The sequence below is a fragment of the Elgaria multicarinata genome, chromosome 1 (genome assembly GCF_023053635.1).
Source record: "Elgaria multicarinata webbii isolate HBS135686 ecotype San Diego chromosome 1, rElgMul1.1.pri, whole genome shotgun sequence".
Taxonomy (NCBI): Eukaryota; Metazoa; Chordata; class Lepidosauria; order Squamata; family Anguidae; genus Elgaria; species Elgaria multicarinata.
Window position 1 is genome coordinate 66,778,042 of NC_086171.1, and position 21,765 is coordinate 66,799,806.

The 21,765-nt window shown below is 40.9% G+C and overlaps 1 protein-coding gene across 2 annotated transcripts in view; it reads left to right on the top strand.

Annotated features, from left to right (window-relative positions):
- AMPH (amphiphysin) overlaps positions 1-21,765 on the top strand; it is a 109,647-nt gene that overhangs the window by 85,435 nt on the left and 2,447 nt on the right. Inside the window, exons 12-19 of one of the 2 annotated variants that reach the window (XM_063129598.1) lie at positions 196-303; positions 3,044-3,067; positions 6,914-6,937; positions 9,425-9,457; positions 11,232-11,282; positions 12,586-12,708; positions 17,826-17,885; positions 20,828-20,977. In XM_063129598.1, coding sequence (XP_062985668.1) covers positions 196-303; positions 3,044-3,067; positions 6,914-6,937; positions 9,425-9,457; positions 11,232-11,282; positions 12,586-12,708; positions 17,826-17,885; positions 20,828-20,977 — 573 coding nt within the window. The remainder of the gene's footprint in view (positions 1-195; positions 304-3,043; positions 3,068-6,913; positions 6,938-9,424; positions 9,458-11,231; positions 11,283-12,585; positions 12,709-17,825; positions 17,886-20,827; positions 20,978-21,765) is intronic. The other variant, XM_063129608.1, reaches the window with a different exon arrangement.

Consider the following 21,765-nt stretch of genomic DNA (forward strand, 5'->3'; position numbering starts at 1 on the left):
GAGGAAAAAAAAACTTGACTCGATAGTCAAGTCACAGGGCTCTGCCGACATTCAAATTAGGCTCTGCAGGTCATGTGATGAACTTGCAGACACCGTGACTTCACAGCGCAGTTGAGTTTTGCCTGAGGCAATGAGAAATGTCAATAAAGCCTGATTTTTTAAAGAGGTTGAAATTCAGTATTTGTTTTCTAACAGAATGAAGTTCCTGAAGCTAAAAAAGAAGAGTCCTTGTTAGACATGGACTTTGATCCTTTCAAGCCTGATGCTGCATCTACTGTGGTAACCCATTCGCCAATGTCTCAGGTATCTTTTTTATTGATTCCCCCCCCCCAGTATGTACGGTATGCACCTATTACATTTTATCTCACATTACATTACACCAGTGGTTCCCAAAGTGGGCGGTGGGATTGCGTAGGGGGGCGTTAAGAGGCAAGGGGGCGGCAGGAGGGCGCTAAGAGGCAAAGGGGTGGCAGGGGGGCGCTTGAAGTGGTCTTTTCTGAGAAGCGCTTCTCCAGCCCAGGGACATTTTTATGGGAGAAGGTAGTTTGGTCCCAAGCCATATACATAGGGGAAGAATCCACACATGTATTAATACCGTTTAAGAAAAGTCCTTTTAACGGTGAATTGAAATGTTTCAAAAGCACCAAAACGCTAATGAAGAGACATATCCTGCTTGGTGTGCCCCGCCACGCTGGCTGCAAAACCAGAGGCGTTCGCTCTCTTTTCCCTCCCTCCCTCCCTCAGCAAGTTTGTGACAGCTGCTTCCCATTTAAAAGGGCCAATTGAACTACAAAATGACATTGAGCTGAAGCCAAAGTTTAAGAAATCGTATCAGGAGTTTTGGTTACAGAAGGAAATTTCTGATCGCTATCCTGCACTATGGAGAGTGGTTCAGAAGCTCCTGGTTGCATTTCTAACATAATATTTGGTGGAATGTGGTTTTAGTGTGGTCTGCCTACTTCTCTCTAAGCAAAGAAATCAACTCCAGATTACTAAACATGGTGATTTAAGACTCATGTTAAGTGACTTTAAACCAGACATTGTGAAACTGGTATCACTTCATCAAGCCCATCCATCACATTAAGAATTTACAGAATAGTGAGGTACTCTACCCTAGTTACTAAATGTGATATCTAATATTCTTGCTAAAGGACTATCAGACTTAGAAAAGATGATATCACTGGATCAAGTTCATCAATTATGTTTAATTGAATAAACTAAAAAAATGTAATTGCATTTTGAATAAATATTCAATTAATTGTTACTGTTTTGAATTTTATTGTTATTATCTTCCTTAGTGGGTCGTTGAAAATTGCTATTCTGAGTAATGATTTTTATAGTGTAGGGTAGGGGGCACTGGGCATGAGTTTGTGGAACCAAGGGGGCGGTTACCTGAAAAAGTTTGAGAAGCACTGCATTACACCATGATCATGACTTTGTTACACCACAATTCAATGGGAGCTTCAAAAAAGTGTAGAATTCAGGAAACTGTTTTCAATATTTATTTATTTTAACTAAAGCAAGTTTCTAAATATGTGTGGGGACTATTTTCTGATGTATGGGCAGCTGAATTGGATTTATAGTGGTTGGATCAGGGGGTTCAGTTAGCTGGTTCCCAGGTAACAAGTAGCCACCATGGGTGAATTTTCTTGGGGAGCATTTCATCACAGCACTGGCCACCATTTTGAAAATTCAAGTAGTGGTGGGTCATGTGCCAGAGCTTGTCTTTATGTCCGAACCTGGTGATGGTGGGTTGTTGGGGTGGTTAACAAGCCAGCAAGAACCCACCCTTGCTAAATTCACATGTAGTGACAGGCCGCAGTGTGGCCCCACCATGGCTTGAATTTTCAAAATGCAAAGGAACAAGCTCTACAGGGAAATTTATCCATGGTGGCTTGCCTTTACATAGGAACCAAGTCTGTGTTTTACATACCTCCTCATCTATAGCTAGCCATGATTTGCAAAACCAGAATGAATCAACCAAAATAGTTGTAAAATGAGAAGCCAATTATGCAAAGTAACCCAAACTATGCAAATCTCAAATTACGTAATGCATACAGATTGCAGAAGACAGCTTCACTTGAACCTTAACGATAGCACATCTTGATGGGTAAGAGAAAGGAGAAGTGGGTGATTAACATGAGGTTAGACTCAGTTAGGCACACCAGGTAAAATGGATGATTTTGAGAGCAGCATGGTGCCAGTATGGCCTTTTTTGGCAAATCAGGAAGTAGTTTTGACACAGTCTAAGTAGCCATGTTTTGGTGTTCAGTGAAGGGTTCTTGAAGAGGTTGAAAATCAGCTTGGTTGGGCTTTACAGCAGACTGCAAAGAGAAGCAGTTGTCTGTGAGCAGATTGATTTTTAGTGCAGGAAGTGCAAAAGATCGCAGCCTTGCTCATCCTCTGCCCCATGGAAAACATGTTACATTTCAAGGTGTGTCTCAACAAACACGAATTAGCCCTGAATCATTTAGCTTGGCACTGTGTTCCCCATTGGAATCTGTGATGCTGGTGTTAGTATATTAGTATATTATGAAACTGAGGGTCATTTCACACAATGCAAGGGCAGAAAAACTGCATGGGCCACTAACATGCTCCTCAACAGGAGCTGCAGCTAATCATAGTTTCTGACAAGTGTCTCTGTGTGATACAAGTGATTAAGAATATGTGCTGATTGCATTTATTCTTTACTCTTTAAGTGTTCCCTTAAAAATGTAATGGGTGAAATGGCACTAAGATCTGCCGGAATGGTCTTGAGCTGTTCCTGTTCACTCCAGTAGTGCTTCTCCAGGTGGACTTCCCAGGGGGAAATGCTTTACAGGTGGAGTCAGAATCTCTTTTTCTTAGTGCTTTGGCTTCAGTGGAAAAAGCAAATAGAGATTTGACAATTATTTTGAATATATACTACCCCATCCCATAAAAGAATGCTAAGCCAAACTCTGTTGACCACATAAATAATCGCACTATTTAATTATGCTTTACAGCACATTAAAGGGTGTACAAATGAGGTTTTCAACCCTGTCCTTCTTTCCCTCCTTCTCAGACGCTACCCTGGGATCTATGGACGGTAAGGTGGTTTGTTATCTTTGTGTGCTGTCTTCTTCCTGTTGTTGTTGTTTTTATAGCACAATCAGTATACAAGGTGTTTTAACATAAGGGAAAAGGTCAGGTCCCTGCCCCATAGAACTTGCAGCCTAAACTTTGACAGCAGAGAGTGTGTGGAAAGAATAACAGGGATGGATAACTGTGCACAAATGCTGTTGTGTGTTTTTAAGTTTTGGTTTGGGATAAGGATTGGGAGATTTTCTATCTTTGTGTTTTTGTAAGATTCCAGAAGAATTGTAAACTTCATGTAAAAAGAGATGAAATACGTGTAGAGAAAAATTGGTATGTTAGGTTTAAAGCATGCCATGCAGGATTATTTACTAGGAAAATAAATCATCTCTATGGCCTGGTTTGCACATAACGCTATCCCATGGTTTCCAGGATTTGTTTCTTAGACAATTGAACAAACTGCACTTAGTTTTCACTATCTCTAGGTAGGTTGTTTCCCCACTCCTTTGCCATCTCAAATGCTTTTGTGGCACTTTAGGACTGGCAAGTAGAGTGACTGTGTGTTGTTGTTTTTACTGCTCTTGCCTGCTACCTCTGTAGCCTGACAAAACAACCCATAGTTCTGGGCTCACACATAATAACAACTCACGAATTAAACAATTCAGCGTTTACAACCAATAACAAATCATGGTTTCTCTTTCTATATTGTTCATGTTTAATAACTTTCTATATTGTTCATGGTTAATATGTGTGAACCAGCCTATCATGTTCCATACCACAACCTAAAAAAACAACACTTCTCCGGAATAGGTTTGTGAACATCGATTACTTTCTCATATGTATGTTAAATGGAAATCACAACTCCAATCACAACTCTGTAGTTTTATGCAAGGATTAATATAGGTGTATTTGTACTGATATGGAAAGAAGTATCTGGAGTCCAATCTGACAGTTCTGTTGGCCTTGGGTTTGAATGACTTTAAATAAGCCTTCTTTATAGAGAATCCTCTATTGATAAAAACATTAACCATGTTCATCACAACTTCACAATACAATGGTGATATTGCTTATTATCAAATTGCTTTACTATAAAGACTTAATTAAAAACATTAATGAAAAAAGCAAATCTAAAGAAACAAATGTCAATGCAGAGAGCTGGTATAATTAACCAACTTTACTGGTTTTAGTTCAGTTCTGTTTGCCTCAACGTTGTAATATTAACCAGCACAGTCTCAGTGCAATTAAATCCATTTTTTGCCTACATTTCTAGAACAGCACAAATGTCCTCTATAACATTTGTGTAAATCAACCTCCTGGTAGACACCCTGCAAAGTCTTTCAGGGTCTCTTAAGGTCTTTTCAAACTGGCAAAGAAGATAAATAGGCATCGAATGACTCAAGGACAGAAATAGACTAGTCCGAAAGAAATGGGGATCGGTTGTCTCTGCTGTAAAAAGGAATGTTTTGACTAGGGTTAGGGAAGAGCCGAGGTTGCCAGTGGTTCTCTTTTGAGATTTCCCAAGGGCCACTTAGTAGCCTAGGATGGCCTTCCCCAACCTGGCCATACTGGCTGGGAATGGTAGGAGGTGTAGTCCAACACATCTGGAAGATGCTAGGTTGGGGAAGACTGGCCTTGGAGATGGGATCAGTAACAGGGTAATGATTCATATGGGATATTTTTGGGAGCTGTGGTGGTGGTTGTCATGCATGCATACACCACAATTAGGTGCTGACCTAGTCCTACTTAGAATAGACTCATTGAAATCAAGTGACTGATGACTTCAGTTAGACTAACTTACATACTTTTGGGTCTATCCTAGGCCTGAGTAAGTCTGGATCTAATCCATTATGTCAAAGTCCTAGCTGGGTTGAAATCCTATAGAGAAGATAACCATAATTGGACAACCTTTGCAGATTTGAGTATCTCAGACATTTGGAGGATATTTTCTAGTAATGCTATCTTCATCCCATGCTACTGTTAAATTTCTATATCTGCAAGGATGCAATGCTAGGCATACTTACTTAGAAGCAAGTCCTGCTGAGATCACTTGAATATACATGCAAATAAAAGATAGGTGGGATTGTATAGTTAGCTATTTTTCCCAAGAAAGGAATCAACACTTCAGGTCTTTATTACTGTTTGTTAAAAGCAATGTTTTGACTTTCAAGACTCTGACTGCACAATACTATCCATGTTTACTCAAAAGTAAGTCCCATTGAATTCAATGGGGCTTACTCCCAGGAGCTTGGATATAACAATAGGGTTGCAATCTGACAACATTTGAATACTGGCAAAAAAAAACTGTTAATGATTTTATATCTGGGAAATAAACCAAGAAATGCAGCTATTCCATAGAATTGATGAATTGATCACAGACTAGAAAATGCTAAATTGTAATCAGAGTTGGCAAGTGATCAGTATCTACCTGTGGCAATGATATCAATACAAACCTCTTTTGATTCAAACAATGGTTTTAGGGCTGTACGTGGATGGCAATTGTTTCAAAACACTGAAGGAAAAGATGTTTGCTAATGGTGTCTCAGCCCAATTTTTTAATCTTAAAATCAGATTTCACAGGGGATTGTATAGTTGCAAAACACAGCAAAATCTGTTTAACCAGAAGCGATCATGGGATGAAGAAAGTGTTATGTATGTGTTTGTGCACACGTGTACATCTTTACACGTGCACCATGAAGAGTTAAGCATATCTCCCAAACCACTTTCAACTCTCTTAAAAATATTGTCTGTCTCCAGCAATCAAGGTGGTTTCCTACCTAGAAATCCCTGGGTTATTTAAGTGAAAGAAGACTATTACCGTATTTCTTCGATTGTAAGACGCCATCGATTGTAAGACGCACACTAATTTCAGTACCACCAACAGAAAAAAACAAAACTAAGACACACCTGCAATTCTAAGACGCACCCCATTTTTAGAGATGTTTATATGGGGAAAAAAGTGTGTCTTAGAATTGAAGAAATACGGTAGTTTCATTGGATGCTTTAAAAGTTTCAACTCTGTTACTGATTCATTGATCCACGTCAAGCTGTTGACTTGAATCAGCTGTCAGCCTTAACTGTTACTGTAATTTATAATCCTGGACTATCCTAGAGTTATTCCATTTTACTCTTACAAAAGTCCTATACTACTGAGAGATAAAGACTGGCTTAAGTGAGCATCAGGACCAAGCAAAGACTTGAACCAAAATTCAGCACTCTAACCACATCCAATGTTGTAGGAAACTTTCACACACACACTTGGATGTTTGAGTGATTGGTACTCTAAATTCAAGTGGTGTTAATCTGCAAATTGGATAATTGGGCGGGGGGGGGTGCGATGCTAGTCTGCTCACTGTTATGCAATATGGACTAGCGGGATTGCATGGAAAGAACATGTCAAACCAAGCAGGAGCTTTAAACCCTTTCTAAATTGTTAACTGCCGTGATATTTGTGAAACCTTTACATAAAGAGGAGATTCAACAGGAGGTAATCAGGTGGTTCTTACTCAGCCAGTAATATGATAACGTCTTCCCCAAGAATCGATTGGAGTATATCTGTTATGCTAGCGGAGTTGGTGTTGTTCTGCTAGCGGTTACACAACCGCTAGCAGAACAGCTAGCTCAATTAGTGCAAACAACACTTAATGAAGTCAGGAGTTGTGCAATGCCTTGTACTGGTGGAAGCCAAGTATTGGATCTGACAGTAGCGCAAGGATGAAAATGGGCTTTTGACAAGTTATAAAAGTTTTGAACTAGCAGAATGACACCACTGGATACAAACTGGTTTGTTTTTACTGACATAGTATAATGCCTCCCAAAGATGTTGATTTTTGTTTTATTGATATGTTTTTCTTCCACACAGACAAGCAGTGAACTGGTGCAGCCGGTAAGCAGACTTTCTCTATTTCACCTGCCAAAACTACTCTTTAGATAGATAACTACTGTCTCCAATTATATGTTGTTCCCACAAATGCTGAAAGTTGTGTTAATTCCTTAATTTAGTCATGGTTCCTTTCTGAACTAAAGTTATCGTAATAAAATATTGAATGTTATGTTTTTTTCTCATCAAGACCACCTTTATCTTTTTCATCTTGTTTTTTTCTTTACTTTTCTGTCTGCCTAAAGCCTGATTCTTCAAAAAGTCTTTCCCTGTGTAACCTGGTCATGGAGGAAAACCCAAACAATGGGTCAACAGAAGATGTTAACAAACCCCAAACTGATCTAGGTTTGCTCAACCTTGGCCTAGATGATAGTGCAGCCAGTGAGAGCCAGGAAAAAGCTGCAGGTGTTCCTTTGCCTTTCCCCGAGGCAGAGCAAACCTCAACAGAATCATCTGTTGCACTGGCTACTCCTACATGGCCTGCAGTAGGCGAGCAAGAGGATGGTGCATCTTGGACAGCCTCTATAGATGACAATCAAGCCACTTTCCCAGAAGCGTACCTGGATACTAGTAGCCACATTGCGGACAGTGGCACAGATTTGGTGGAGACTAACCAGACTTTAGTGAGTGAAACTATGACTGAGATGCCTGCAGTGAGAACTGATAGCTTTTTGGATGGAGCCCCGTTTAGTGTGGAAAAGACAGAAGAGGAGAAACAAGAAACGGAAGAATCTTTGTGGGCAAATGTGGAGCCATGTGAAAAGGTAGAAACCAGAGGTATTAATCTCAAGGAACTAGACTACACAGAGGAGTTTGAAGAGAGAGCTTGTGACAATAAAGGCTACAGTGAAGTAGAACACCTTGAGGCCTTAGCAAAAGCAAACCATGAAACCCTAAAAAGCACTGAGGTAGAAACTGAAAAGGATTCAGAATATAATAACGAGCAACCAGAGACAACTGTTGGCAGTTACCTACAGGAATTCGACCTAGAATTTAATGGTTTTGCTATGATTCAGGAGACAGGTGAAAGAGATGCTGGGTTCGGTTATGAGGTCAGTGTCTGTACAGCTGTAGAATATAGCAGGTTTGAATCTGAGAATAGTTTAGGTCCCTTAAATCAGGAACATGGAACATTGTTTGTGGATGGCTTGCCCTTTCCTGGGAATATGGCCATAAAAGGCATGCAGGAAAGTGAAATGGCCTCCAACTTAAATGTCAGAGACAAATCAACTCCAGAGGTTGGAAATCCTGTGTGTGGAGCTGAGCTACATGGTGCAGAAGAGCCTGGTAAAGAGATTGAAGACAATAGTCACAACATCCCTCAAAGCAATGATGTTGTCGGTGAATGTCAAGCTACCTTTATACAGAAGGATGTGGTTCTGCAGCCTGGGTCTGCTAACTCAGCTAATGAAAATCTCAATAATTCTTGGCTAGGTAATGTGGAAGAGAAATGCATAGACAGTGAGGCATTTTTCATGGACGAAGAACTTAATAGTAACTCTAGTTTCCCCGAAGCACTGGAAACGGATCCCTGGCAGGCCAATTGGGATCCAACGGTTAATAATGATTCCTCGGGGTTTTCTAGTGAGACAAATGGCTTCGATAACTGGCCCTTTCCTCCCACACAAGACTCTGTGGATGGAAACATGGAGAAACCCTGGCCAGGTTTTAATGATAAATGGTCTACGCAAGATTTGGGAGGTTTAGATAACTGCTGGGCAGCTGTGGGTAGAACGCCAAGCCATCAGAATCAGGAGGCACCTTTAAAGCAAGGATCCACCAGGGAACAGGCAAACGTTAGCAGCTGTGGACCAAACAAGGAGATAGGTAGGCCGTTGGTTCTGTTCCAAATGGGAAATTCCAGAAATGCTAGCACCGAGAGCTCCACTAGCCCCAAAGAAAATGAAACCAACAGCTCAGATTTATCTGAAGATGAAATTGCTAACCGGAGATATGGATTGTTGTACCAGGAAATAGAGGCTGATAAAGAAGAGGTACCTACCCCAGTGTGTAGCATAGTCTAGAAATGAGACTTCCTTAGGTCATATATACATATATATAACCTTGTGTTTTATGAGCAGTCCTTTTCTATGTTCTCCTCCCTGCCCCCTTTGCTAACTTTAGTGATCATGCAAACATGCCAAATTTGCTACAGTTCAACCATATAAGTATACTTGGTTGACCACAAAATGGTTGGCTGTTGAACGCACCATCTGATTTTTGCCATATCTTATTTTTGAACTTTGTGTTTCCTAGTATGATATATGTACCTTCAGAATTTTCAAACTCTTAATGTATCATTATTTTCTCCTTTTTTAGCCATTTAACATGTTACTCAATCAATTCACACTGCTTGTCAGAATTCTCACTCTTTCCCTTCACTTTTTATCTTTTTGATTTTTTAATATATATGTTGTTGGTTTTGTAATGTGTGAAAAAAAGTTTGATATTAATAAAATACTAAGATTTTGTCTGATTTCCAATTTTGCATAGGCACCCAGCAGTGCTTTTAATGGATTCACACAGGTAAGAAGTTGTTTTATTCAAGAGAGATAATGACATGTCAAGACCTGAGAGAAGATCCCCAAGGGCTGACTTTTAATGGTTATGGAATAAAGGATAAATAATTTAGCTTTATCAAGTCCTCAATCTTATGCTAAATTCCAGAGCTAATGCAAATCTAGAAAGTGTATTTGGCTACAGACTTATATACACTTACCTGGGAGTAAGTCTCATTGAATTCCATGGGACATACTTCACAGTAAATGTGCTTAGCACTGCACTGTTTGACTAGGGGAATGCTGGGAGTTGTATGACTTTTTTCTGTCTAAACATGCATAGGATTGCTTCCTTAGTTGCTGTGTGATTATAATTAGCATGATGAGGAAAATGCATTTTGAGTAGTGTCTTTTCAAGCAAAAGTTGGGCCCTCTAACTAAAATGGGTCTTGTTTTTGTTTATTTTAAAGTGTTATACCTCACCTTTCAATCAAATTCTCTTCAAAGCAGCTTACATTAAACACACACATACACACACTCTGCAGCCCATGTTCTTCCGTTTGGTGGCACACAACCAGAATACGCTTCCTGTGACTTCTGCGTTCCCAAGCAAATGGCGCTTGGAGCGGACTGTTCCTCCTGGCAGGAATGGGAGGGGGAGCAAGCTCACTGAAGCTGCTCATTCTCTGTCAGATGATCAAGCTGGACAAGCTTCCTCCCCCCTCACTTGCCTTTTAGTAATGGAACTTGCCAATGAGGGGAGCTATTGATGACTGAACCTGTCAATATATGTCACTGATGAGTGTGAAAATGGAACTGAAAGACATTTCTTGTGTGTATGTAAAGAAGTAGTTGTGGGGTTCAGTGCAGAATGTTTGGGGTGACAGCGTCAGCCGTGCATAATATTGTCCCGATTCTGTATTTAACTGAAATGCAGTTAACAACATCGTGGTGAAGTCAGAACCTGTTTGGCCCTCTACTGCAGGGAGCTTGATGGAAAGGCAGGGCCACTTCAACCACTAATCAGTTTAAATTATTATTATTATTATTATTATTATTATTATTATTATTATTATTATTATTTATATAGCACCATCAATGTACATGGTGCTGTACAGAGTAAAACAGTAAATAGCAAGACTCTGCCACATAGGATTAAATCCATTCAGCCAAGGATTTTGTTCTGACAATTGAAATAATAGCAAATATCATGTGGAATTCTATATGGTAGGTCTTGTCTGGAAAGTTATTTAACAAACACCATACAAAATGCAAATGCAACCCAAAAATGAATTGCTGTGCTCAGGGGCTGCTCTATGTAATCTGACCCACTCTCTTTAATATGGTATCAATATACAATATAGAAATTTATTAAAACCTCTCAAGTTAAACATTTTTATCCTGGATAGAAATGATCTAGGCAATGATTTGCCAGTCAACAAGTGACACATTTGATTGTAAAAGTCCATCTGATCCTATAAGAAATCCCAAAGCAAACATTTTGCAAAATGCAGCCCCAAATTGGATTTAGAAGTCCATTTGTTTTTACTTCAGTCTTCACATGCAGCAAGCCGCATAGGAATAAAGTGAATTTCTCCAATTCAGTTCGAAGACTGTGAAGAAAAATAAATTAAACAAATAAATAAACAAAACAAAATGGTTGAATGTTGCTTTGGAGACTTTTAGGTAAAAAAGCAGGATATAAATAAGCGAATTAATGCAAGATAATAATTTTGCCATAATTGATTTTTTTTGCCAGCGTATTCTTAATTAATTCTGTGTTTGTGTGTATCTTTCCTTAGGATACTTCCCTATTCTCAATGCAATCAAGTCAGAATGTGATAGATAACATGGTAAGTAGTTTTGTGTGTGTGTCTTTGTTAAAATGGGTCTTGTAAGGACTTTTGTTCCACTGAGTTGCATTCTCTGTGCTACCCTCTGCCCCATTCTACTTCCCTCCTTCTGGAGTACTGAAGATTGGTAGTACGGGCAACATTCGTCTCTGCTTTAGAGACGTAGCAGTTCCTGAATCCATAGAACAGTGCTGCGTATAGCCACACCAATATATGTATGCTGGTTAAAATGTGCAAGAATGTAAAATTATACAATGGTCGCTTCCTTTAAGCAGCTGCAAGGAAGTAACAAATCAGTAGGATGATGTTATTAATAACCTCTCTAAGGATGGCTCTGCATTAAGGTGTCGAATCAAGACTTTAACTCTCTGTACTCAATTCCACATTGTATCACACTGTTGTCTGAACTCTGCGCCTTTAGCCTTCCAATGAGTCGAGAGTGTTTTGTGCACCATTTGTCAGTGTAAGAGCTGCCTGGGAAGTTCTAAGGAAGTTTCAAAGGGCGTCCGAGAACTGTGCTTCTCCTTACAGTGCTTCTGAGTCTTGCCCAAAGGGGAGGGGGGTTCGGGAATGAAGAGAATTCTGCCCCACTGGAATCAGGGCTGGAACCCCTCCTACCTTTGGTGGAGGCCAAAGCATTTCCAGAAAAGATGCAAGGCCTGCTGCTTTCCAACAGGTGCTGGGCCCCTCTCTGCACTGGAGGCCTTGGAACATGTTAGGTTTTCATTTTTAACCTTCCCTTTCTCTGAGGAAAGAGTGTAGGGTTTTGTTTTTGTATTTTTTTAAAGAAATCCCCTTGATAGCATCTGATGTCTGGATGCACTAGAGTCTAGCACAGGCCCTTCGTTGTAAGCCCCTCCCTCTTCCACCTCACAGTCTCTTACACAAGGAAGAGGTAGCTACAGAGTAGATTACAGAAGATATTTCAGATTCTGCGATCCACTCTGGAATTTGGGCAGGGTGGATTGGATTTATTCTTCTCCCTGCCAGAATTCAATGGAGCAGAACCATGTGGCTCTGCCCATTTCTAAGAGAATCATGTTTTCACCCTTGTCACTTGGTTCAGCTGATGTGGGGAGACAACATGTACCTCCTCATGGGGGACATTCTTGGAAGAGACCCAGAAACATGGGGAAAGGGAGCAGAAGTTTCTCCTGCTCCTTGTTTCTCAGACTTCTTGGAATGTCTTGTGGTTAATGAAGAATTATAGTGCTGCACTGATCGCGGTCCCACAATTCCCAGTGTTCTTCAGTGAGTTTTATTTGTCTGCCTTTCTAAAAAATAACAAACGCAACAACTAAAGGCTGAGGCAGAAGAAACTCCATCTTTAGACCTCCAGGAGGAGGAAGCCCTAATTGCACCTGATGTTGCTACCGAGCCAGAAGCACAGCCTGTGGAGGCTGGTGAGCCAGAAGCTGAAACTGTGGTGAGTGATTGGTACTTTATGTGCCCTCACACTCATCCATTATTTTGTTTTGTTTTTCATTTTATATATCCATCACATTTCATCCACCGTGGCCATTTTCATCTTTATGGGGATTTTAGAATGGGTTAGCACATAAATTAAAAGGAGCGATCTCCACTAGGGATGCCCATCACTCAGAAATTGGGTTCTTTTTTGGTTTGGTGGAGTTCCGCAGCATGTACAGGTTGCTTTGCATCTATGAACCAGGTGGAGGAGTGTTTTTGTTCATTGGGGGGGGTTTTCCTGCAATTTGGGCAAATTTCTGAGCAATTTGCAGAAATTACAACCAAATTTGTGCAAATTGCACAAATTTGGCTGTGAATTGCATACTTTGCACAAATTCAGCCATAATTTGTACAAATTCAGTAGCAACATGCGCAAATTGCAAAACCTCTCCCCACAAAAAGCGCAACATACCTAGAAAATCCGTGACTTGCTGCAGATTATGTTTGATGCTGTAGTGGGAATCAAAACAAGTCCAGGGGCTAAGCCTAAGAAAACATGTTAAACCCCACCCCACAAATGGATTTCTGGCATTTCAGAACCAATGTGGTGTACTGGCTAAAGTGTCGGACTGGGAGTCAGGAAATCTGGGTTCTAGTCCCCACTCGGCCATGGAAACCCACTGTGTGTCTTTGGGCCAGTCACAGACTCTCAGCCCAACCCACCTCACAGGGTTGTTGTTGTGAGGATAAAATGGAGAGGAGGAGGATTATGTATGCCACCTTGGGTTCCTTGGAGGAAAAAAGGTGGGATATAAATACAATAATAAATAAATAAATATTGTCAATTGGTGAGAGTATCAGGCATAGCTGAGCAAGGCCGGTATTCAAGTCCCATCCTTACCATGAGCTCTCACTAGATGGCCTCCTGGGAATATTATGCAATGAGAAGAGGTGACTTGTATGTTATGCATGTAAAAAGTAGTTTTGCATCCATCTGTAATTGTGCGCAACAAGGTTTTTGCATGTGCTTAGTGATCCCAGGGAGAGGATGTGGATAAATTGTAAGATGGGGTGGTGGTGATATTGCACTCTCTCCTTTCTACACTTTGCAGTGCTGCCCGGATACCTTGGGACCAGTATGCATCCTTATGCTTGCACCCCATCTGCACATCTGTGGCAGTTCCCATTGCTGAGTCACTATGTAGTTTTGCACTGTCCATGAATATCATAAGGAGATTTCAAATGTTGCACCCACCATGTTGAGCACTCCATCAGGGACATTTTGGTGGCCTCTGTGTGGGCACCATAATGATTTCGATTGGCCTTACAGCAACAGAACACTACTACAATAAACATGGCTTTATGCTATAAAGCACCCCTGTAATGCCTTTTTGTTGTCATGCTCCCATGTCATATCTTTGATGTGGGGATGCCCCCCACATAAGGCTAGTTTACACATACATCTTTATGATTTGATGACTGCACCATCAGATGTTCACTTATATGTTAATGAGCCATCACAGATCATATACTACCATGTCAGCTACCATGTTCACCTATGGGTCATGTAGTGGTAGATGCCAATTCATATAGATGCATATGTAAACCTGCCTTTATTCAGATTCTTATTTAACAGTATAGAGTCACAACAGGCTTCGTGGGGAAGAGCTCAGTAGTAGACCACATGCTTTGCATATAAAAGATTCCAGGTTCAATTCCTGGCATTTCCAGGTAAAACTGGGAAATATTCTTGTCTTGAAACCCTAGAGGGCCGCTGCTAGTCAGCATAGACCAGTGGTGGGGAACCTATGACCAGCGAAGGTACTCCATTTGGACCACAAAGCCTCCTTGTATATGTGTAAAGGACGTTAGGTATCCTCTGAGTGTAAATTTTCTGATGTTTAATGTGTTGTGAACAGTCTGAACTTCAGGGTCAGTGTGAACCTCAGGGTCAGTCAAAATCAGTGGGGATTTTTTAGGGGATGTTTGGACCGGTACTCCATGCTTTCAGTCTTTTGTCTTCTATTATTGTCCCTGGGTGCTGTTTGTATTTCCAGGATATATGTGCTTCCCTCTCTTCTGAAAAACCAAAAATTCAGGGTAAACCTACAGTTCTTAAAATGCACAGTCAGTAATTATTAATGTCCGTGGGACTTCCACTGGGACTGTTGCTTTCATCTGAGCTGAAATGTAGTCATTATACTTGATAATAAGTGTTGACACGATTCAAATTTCTCTGGAAGTTTTAAATCAGAGACTGAAAGATCCAACTTCTGGGGGTGGGGGGTTTTCAAGTCTAGATAATGTTGCTTGTATATATACAGCTGAGCTAGAGGAGCCTGCTCATGACTTCACAACTTCAGTGGTGTTTGTTTGTGACGAGGTTTTCAGCAGGCTCCAGTTGGTCATCTGTCATTATGAATTAAAGCACATTTTCTGCCCCACCTCTCCATCGTGGTGAAGCTCATTAGCCTTATAAACCTAGGAATAATTTATTATTTATTACATTTCTATGCCGCCCCATAGCCAAAGCTCTCTGGGCGGTTTTCATAAGATTAAAACAAAAATGATATACAAAATTTAAAGCCATAAAAAGAGTTGCAGGGCTGCAGCTTTCTGTGGCAACCATGTGAGGACATAGAAAGCTGAAGGTGTCCTTAGACTGAGTCAAAACATGGGTCCATTTAGCTCAATGCTGTCAATGCCAGCCTTCCCCAGCTGGATGCCCTCCAGCTTTTTGGGACTACAACTCCCAGCATTCCTGACTAGGGCTGATGGAAGTTGGAGTTCAAAACATCTGGAGGGCACCAAGTTGGCAGCAGAGCTCCAGGGACTCAAACATGAATATTTTCCAGCCCTACCTGTAGATCAGGGAGTTCCACCCACTGTGCTATGGCTCATTCCCATAGTGGCTTCTATGACACCTAATTCCAGCACAGAGAGCTACTTTTACTGATGTTTGAAGGGGGGGAAAGGCCTTTGTTGGGCTGCTTAAAATAAACCAGTATCCAGATATAATCTGTTCACACATATTCCAAATGAAGTTGTCACTTATATAATAAAGCTTTTCACTGATGTATTTGTGCATCTAATTTATACTTTATACTTAATAAAGATAGTCCAAGGCTTCAGCAGTGACTTCTCCAAAAGGGAATTAATGATATAAAAAAAATGGGGGGAGGAGGAGGGGGTGTTATATAACACTGTAATTTTTAACAGGATAAAGCTCTGAGGTTTCCATAGCAACGTATGCGGCTGTCAACAGTTGATTTGTCCTGGCATCTGGACATGTTTGGGGTTTATGATGCAACTACAGGCAATACTAGAAGATTATTATTTTTAAAAATAAGATTGATATATAAAGATTGGATATAAACATCCTTTATGAGAAAAGAAGCCAAGGTCAGCTTTAAGTGAAATCTATAGATTCTCATTTCCATGTTTGGGAAAGATGCAATTACAGTCCCACTGCTGAAGGCTGCTACAATTCAAAATTCTTCCAACATGTTTTGCATTCACATGCATCACTTTTACAGGCTCGCTTGCAGCTGTGCTTCAAAAGCTTTGCAAATTATGTTGAAAGTTCTCCTAAAATGCAGAGTTCAGCCAAAGTTGTTGAAGCCATTCAAGTCCAATGTTTTCACTCAGGAAGCTCAATACGTGTGTAACTCTCTCCAGTTGAAACCAATGAGACTAAACGTATTTGGCTGGAATGTGCCTCATGTCATTAAAAGACGATGTGATATTTTCCAAACGTTCCCCAGTGCCCAAAACTAATTAAAGCTGCAACTCTAAACACATTTACTTGGGAGTAAGCTGCATTGAACACAGTGGACTTATTTCTGAAAAAGCGTGCATAGGTTTGTGCTGTAAGTTTCAGCTAGGGTGACCATATGAAAAGGAGGACAGGGCTCCTGTATCTTTAACAGTTGCATAGAAAGGGGAATTTCAGCAGGTGTCATTTGTATATATGGAGAACCTGGTGAAATTCCCTCTTCAACACCACAGTTAAAGGTGCAGGAGCTATACTAGAGTGACCAGATTTAACAGAGGGCAGGGCACCTGCAGCTTTAACTGTTGTGATGAAGAGGAAATTTCAACAGTTTCCCCATATATACAAATGACACCTGCTGAGATTTCCTTTTCAATACACCTGTTAAAGATACAGAAGCCCTGTCCTCCTTTTCATATGGTCACCCTATTTCAGCAGAGTTGTGGAAAACTGAACTTGTCACCTTGTTACCCCCTGCATTGAAGTGAGGAGGGAGAAATGGGTTATACAGCAGCTCCACGTGCATATTGGTGCATACATGAAGCTCTAGAGTAGTATACTGGCAGTGAAACAACCCTAAAAAATAACAATATTTACTGAACCAGAATATATTTTCACATCTATTATTGAATAAATTGAAGCTCTAATATAGACTGGCATTTTTAGGTTCTGCCAGAATTCTGAAGAGCTACATCATTTCCCTTAACTGTATAACACTTTTAGACTATTCCCAGCCTTTGACCAAAGCTCATGAACTTTTGCTAGCATCTACTAAAGTGCGTGAGTGACTCGGTTGTTACAGGGTTTAATAATCTGCTTCACACAACCCAAGTGCTGATCTATAGGCTGGAGAAATGCTTCAGATTCCTGGTTGTCAGCACTGGTTTTGAAGAGCCAGGATTAGAATTTGTAGTCACTAGCCCTCAGTGTTGAATAAATATTTCAGATTTCTAGACATCAGTGTCAATTTATATTGGATGACCAAGTCCTTGGGATTTTGCATTTCGTTGAAGAGCCAGGGGAAGCCCTAGCAGTTCTCTGCATGTTAATATGTAGATAACTCTTAAGAATATATTTAAAAAATAGAGATTCTAACTTTCCTTACCTTACCATTAACCACTGTCATTGTCATCATCATCATCACCACCACCACCGCCACCACCATCATCATCAAAAGAATGAAGTCCATGCCTTTGGCCTGATAGCTTTTGAACATGCATTGCATTGTGCCACTCAGCACACTTGCTTATTATAAATGCTTTAGAAGTCCCTTCCTCATCATCAGATAGTGATAACAATACTAATATTTCTCTTGTGAAAAGCCTGATCAGTGCTATAATTCTGTCTCTGGTTTTATGAAGGATACTGTAGAATCAGGTGCAAAGGAGGAGACACCAGAACTTTCTGAGAAAGAGTGTGAGGTATGTATTAACAGCTCAGCAGGTGCAGCAGAGAGAATGGTTTTATGATACTGGCTAAGGGCTACACTGTTGTCCGTTTACAGTAGCGCTGTCCAGCCAAAGGCAAGCATGTTTAGATCCCAACTCACTCAGTGAGTTAAGCACATACTTTTAACCCACTCCGGAAGAGTGCTTTACTTTAGCTGGTTGCATCCTTAGTTTATATATGTGGCCCATGCTCCTTTTTGTTTGTGTCTAAGTATTATGCGACATAATGTGGTTAGATGGAGGTAGATCCAGGATCTGCCTTCCTCTAGAAAAAGGGACCTTCCATGAGAAGAACGGCTCTGCTCACAGAAAGCCCTTCTGCCCAATTTTGGGGGGTCCTCCCCCCACATCACAGCTCACCCCATTCAACATGATCTTCTGATTCTTTGTCTAGCATTTTCAGAGGGCTGGAGGGGCCGCCATGGGAAGAAGGGGGGCAGGAAGTCTGTTTCTTTCAGTGCAGTTGATTCAGTGTAAATCTGGATCCAACCCATGGCGAACAGTTACCTAGGCTATCTCTGCTCCACAACAGGATTGGCTGGTCTAGATTAGCACCCTGTCATCTACCACAGCGGCCCACTACAACTTCAGAAGCCATCGCATTTTGTAGATATGTTTCTGAATGTTTCATTATGGGGTTTCTCTAATGTGGCCACCAGAGATTTGTGATGTGGCCATCAAGGAGCGAGCTTGCATTTTGGACATGTATGACTGTGTTCACTTGTGGCCACACCTGAAGAACAGTTTGAATATGACTGCTTTAGTATTATAATTGTTTTGCGTGGAAATAACCAAAGTATTCTCTATATGCCTACTTCTCTGTATACAACCTTTAACTGTCTGGATGACTCTTGTTTTTGCAGTTCATGGTAAAGAGAATGAGCAGTTTGATGTGTTGCTTTGTGATACGAAGCAGGGGTAGCCAACTGGCAGCCAGTGAGCCAAATGCGGCCAAAAAGCAGTTTTATCTGTCTCTCAGTGTGTAGAACTAAGGTTCTGGGCAACACATCAATACAGAATTTGATTAATATAATGATTGATTTACTCACATTCTGTTGTTTTCAAGTGTAGCATTGCTTATTTGATTTTTACATCTTTCACTCCATTTTGAATATAATCCTCCAGTCAAGATCTACTTGCAAACTTTATTCTAGAGCCTGAATATTCAGGCTGGGCATTAAAATACATGTCTGGATTACAGTCTGGAATCGCCCATAAGAAAATAAAACCTGGGCCCATCTAATCTAGAGTATTGGAAAGAGGTGTTTTGTTTTGTTTTTAATTAAATTATCCTACATTCAGTAATTGATTTACACAATCAGTTTATGGTTGCGGCTGGGAGTTGAAGGGGTTTTTTTCTGTCTAAACATGCATAGGGTTATGTTGTAAGTTAGATTGGATAGATGACGGTAGAAACGCATTACTTCTCTCCATACATGAATCATGTGAATGTGGATCCATGCAATTAAATGGCTGCCCGTGCCCCAATGACCCCACCCCTAATGTCTCGCAGCTTCCCCAGAAGCTACAACCCCAATCATGCAAGTCTACACTGCCCTTTAACCACAGGGTGCCCCTTCATGCAAGCGACATGTGAAGGGGGATATTGAAGCACAAGTAACTTTCAATAGTTCCCAAGCACCTGCTGCGGGTATGCGAGCATCCCAAACAGCCTGGCTTTCATAATAAAGTTTCTAGTTCTCTTGAGTAAAGAAATACCAAATTCCTCAACCCTAGTACAGAATACAGCCGCTTCATAGGCTACTATTTCCTCATATTATTATTGTTAGTATATGTTAGTGTATAATATATGGTCGGTTCTGACGCCGTTGTATACCGAGTGCCAATTCAGTATGTTATGAATTTCAGTGAACTGTGTGAACTGACTCCACTGAAAAGCACTGAGGTTTAAAGTGATGATGGGAGGCAATATTAAAGTTCTGCTGGTGGGATTGATGAGTGATCCCACAATCACACACGCTGGTCAACACCTGACAGTGCACTCGCCCATCAAGTGGTGTATTGTGCTGTGTGAATCAGCCGCGAAAGTCCCATCTATTTGTTAGAAACCAATATGCATTGAAAGGCGCATGTTTAGACAGAGAAAAGTCCTACAATTCCCATTATGCCCCTACATAGGGCTTTTTTTTCTATCTAAGCATGCATAGGATTGCACCCTAAGTTTGTCTAACTTGTTCCTGTCTAAACGTGCACAGAATTGCACCTTAATTCACTAAGCTTCATTTTTATTTCTACATGATCGAGACAGCAACAGGAACAGTGGTGGGAGCGGCCCTGCCTTGCCGACAAGCACCTTGCATTAAAGCAGCCTTCCTCAATTTGGTGCCCTTCCAGATGTTGGACTACATGGTTCGCTGGAGGATGCTGGGAGTTGTAGTCCAATACATCTGGAGAAGCGACGGGTTGGGGGAAGGCTGCATTAGAGGGCCAAAGTAGTTATGTCTCAACTGCAGGTCTGCAATTTCCTCTCTGAAGTTGCTTTTGGTGTCGGTGGCAGCTTCCCTTGAAAACGCAGTTTCCGCTCTCAAATTCGTGGAATCATCTCCCTTCCATGACCAAACTCCTGTAAATCCGGATGGGTTGGATCCACTTTAGTCATACTTAGATTAGACCCATTGAAACCATTGAGATTTCAGGTAGTCACGACTCTTATGCTCCATTGATTTCAATGAATCCAAGTATGACTAAATGCAGATCCAACCTACGGTAATTAGAAGGGCACAGTGATATTCTTCTCTCATTTCTCGGAAAATATCTACAGAAATGAATTGACCCCTGGTTGCAGGAGGTATGAATACCTTAGTTCTTTCTTTAAAAGGTCTTTTGTTATGGGAGTGGGCATAGTCAGAAAGAACTATATGAATAATGTTTGGTGTTCTTGAATTTCCTATTAGTTACAGATGGATTCTGTAATGGAGGTTCCTACCGAAGCTGAGGGTGTTGATGTCACTGCTGCAAATGAAGGTGAAGTTGCTATTGTTGCTGAAACAGGTGTTGTGGAAAGTGACATACCTTGCACTGAAGGAAAAGCAGAGGAATCTCAGGTAAATCTACCAGCAAAGGTTGTTTTTTTCCAGTGAAGTTTTAGGAACTCATGGTCCCTTCCCAGTTTTATACCATTCCAACTGGCATGGCTTGCCCCAATGAACTGGGAATTGTAGTTGGACTACTGTAGCATGCTCTACATGGGGCTGCCTTTGAAAACTATTCAGAAACTTCAGCTGGTCCAGAATGCTGTGGAGCCAGTTACAGGGAGCAAGCAACTCCCTTGTTACAACAGCTTCACGAGCTACTGGTCTGTTTCTGGGCAGTATTCTAAGTGTTGGTTATGACCTATAAAGCCCTATATGGCTTTGAACCAGACTACCTGAAAGACTGCCGTCTCCCATACGAGCCAGCTGGTTCTTAATATCTTCTGAAGAGTCCCTTCTTTCCATCAGAGGTGTTTGGTGGTGACCTGAGATAGGGCTTTTTCTGTAGCCGCTCCCAGGCTGTGGAATTTCCTCTCAAGGGAGGATAGGTTCACTCTCTTTTTGCTGATCTTCACTGGCAAGCAAACACAGGAAAAGCACATGGATATTTTTTTAAAAAACAAAAAACAGAACAAACAACCTTTCTAGCAGTTCTGAGACCAAACCAAAAAAGCATTTTACCACTCTAGAACAGAAAGTAGATATTTTGGACTTCAACTCCCAGCATTCCTGACCATTGACAATGCTGACAAAGCTTTTGGGAGTTGATGCCAAAACACATGGAGATCTACCTTCTGCCGACCCCTTCTCTAGAGTTATAGAATATATATATATATATTATTATAGATGTTATTATTGAA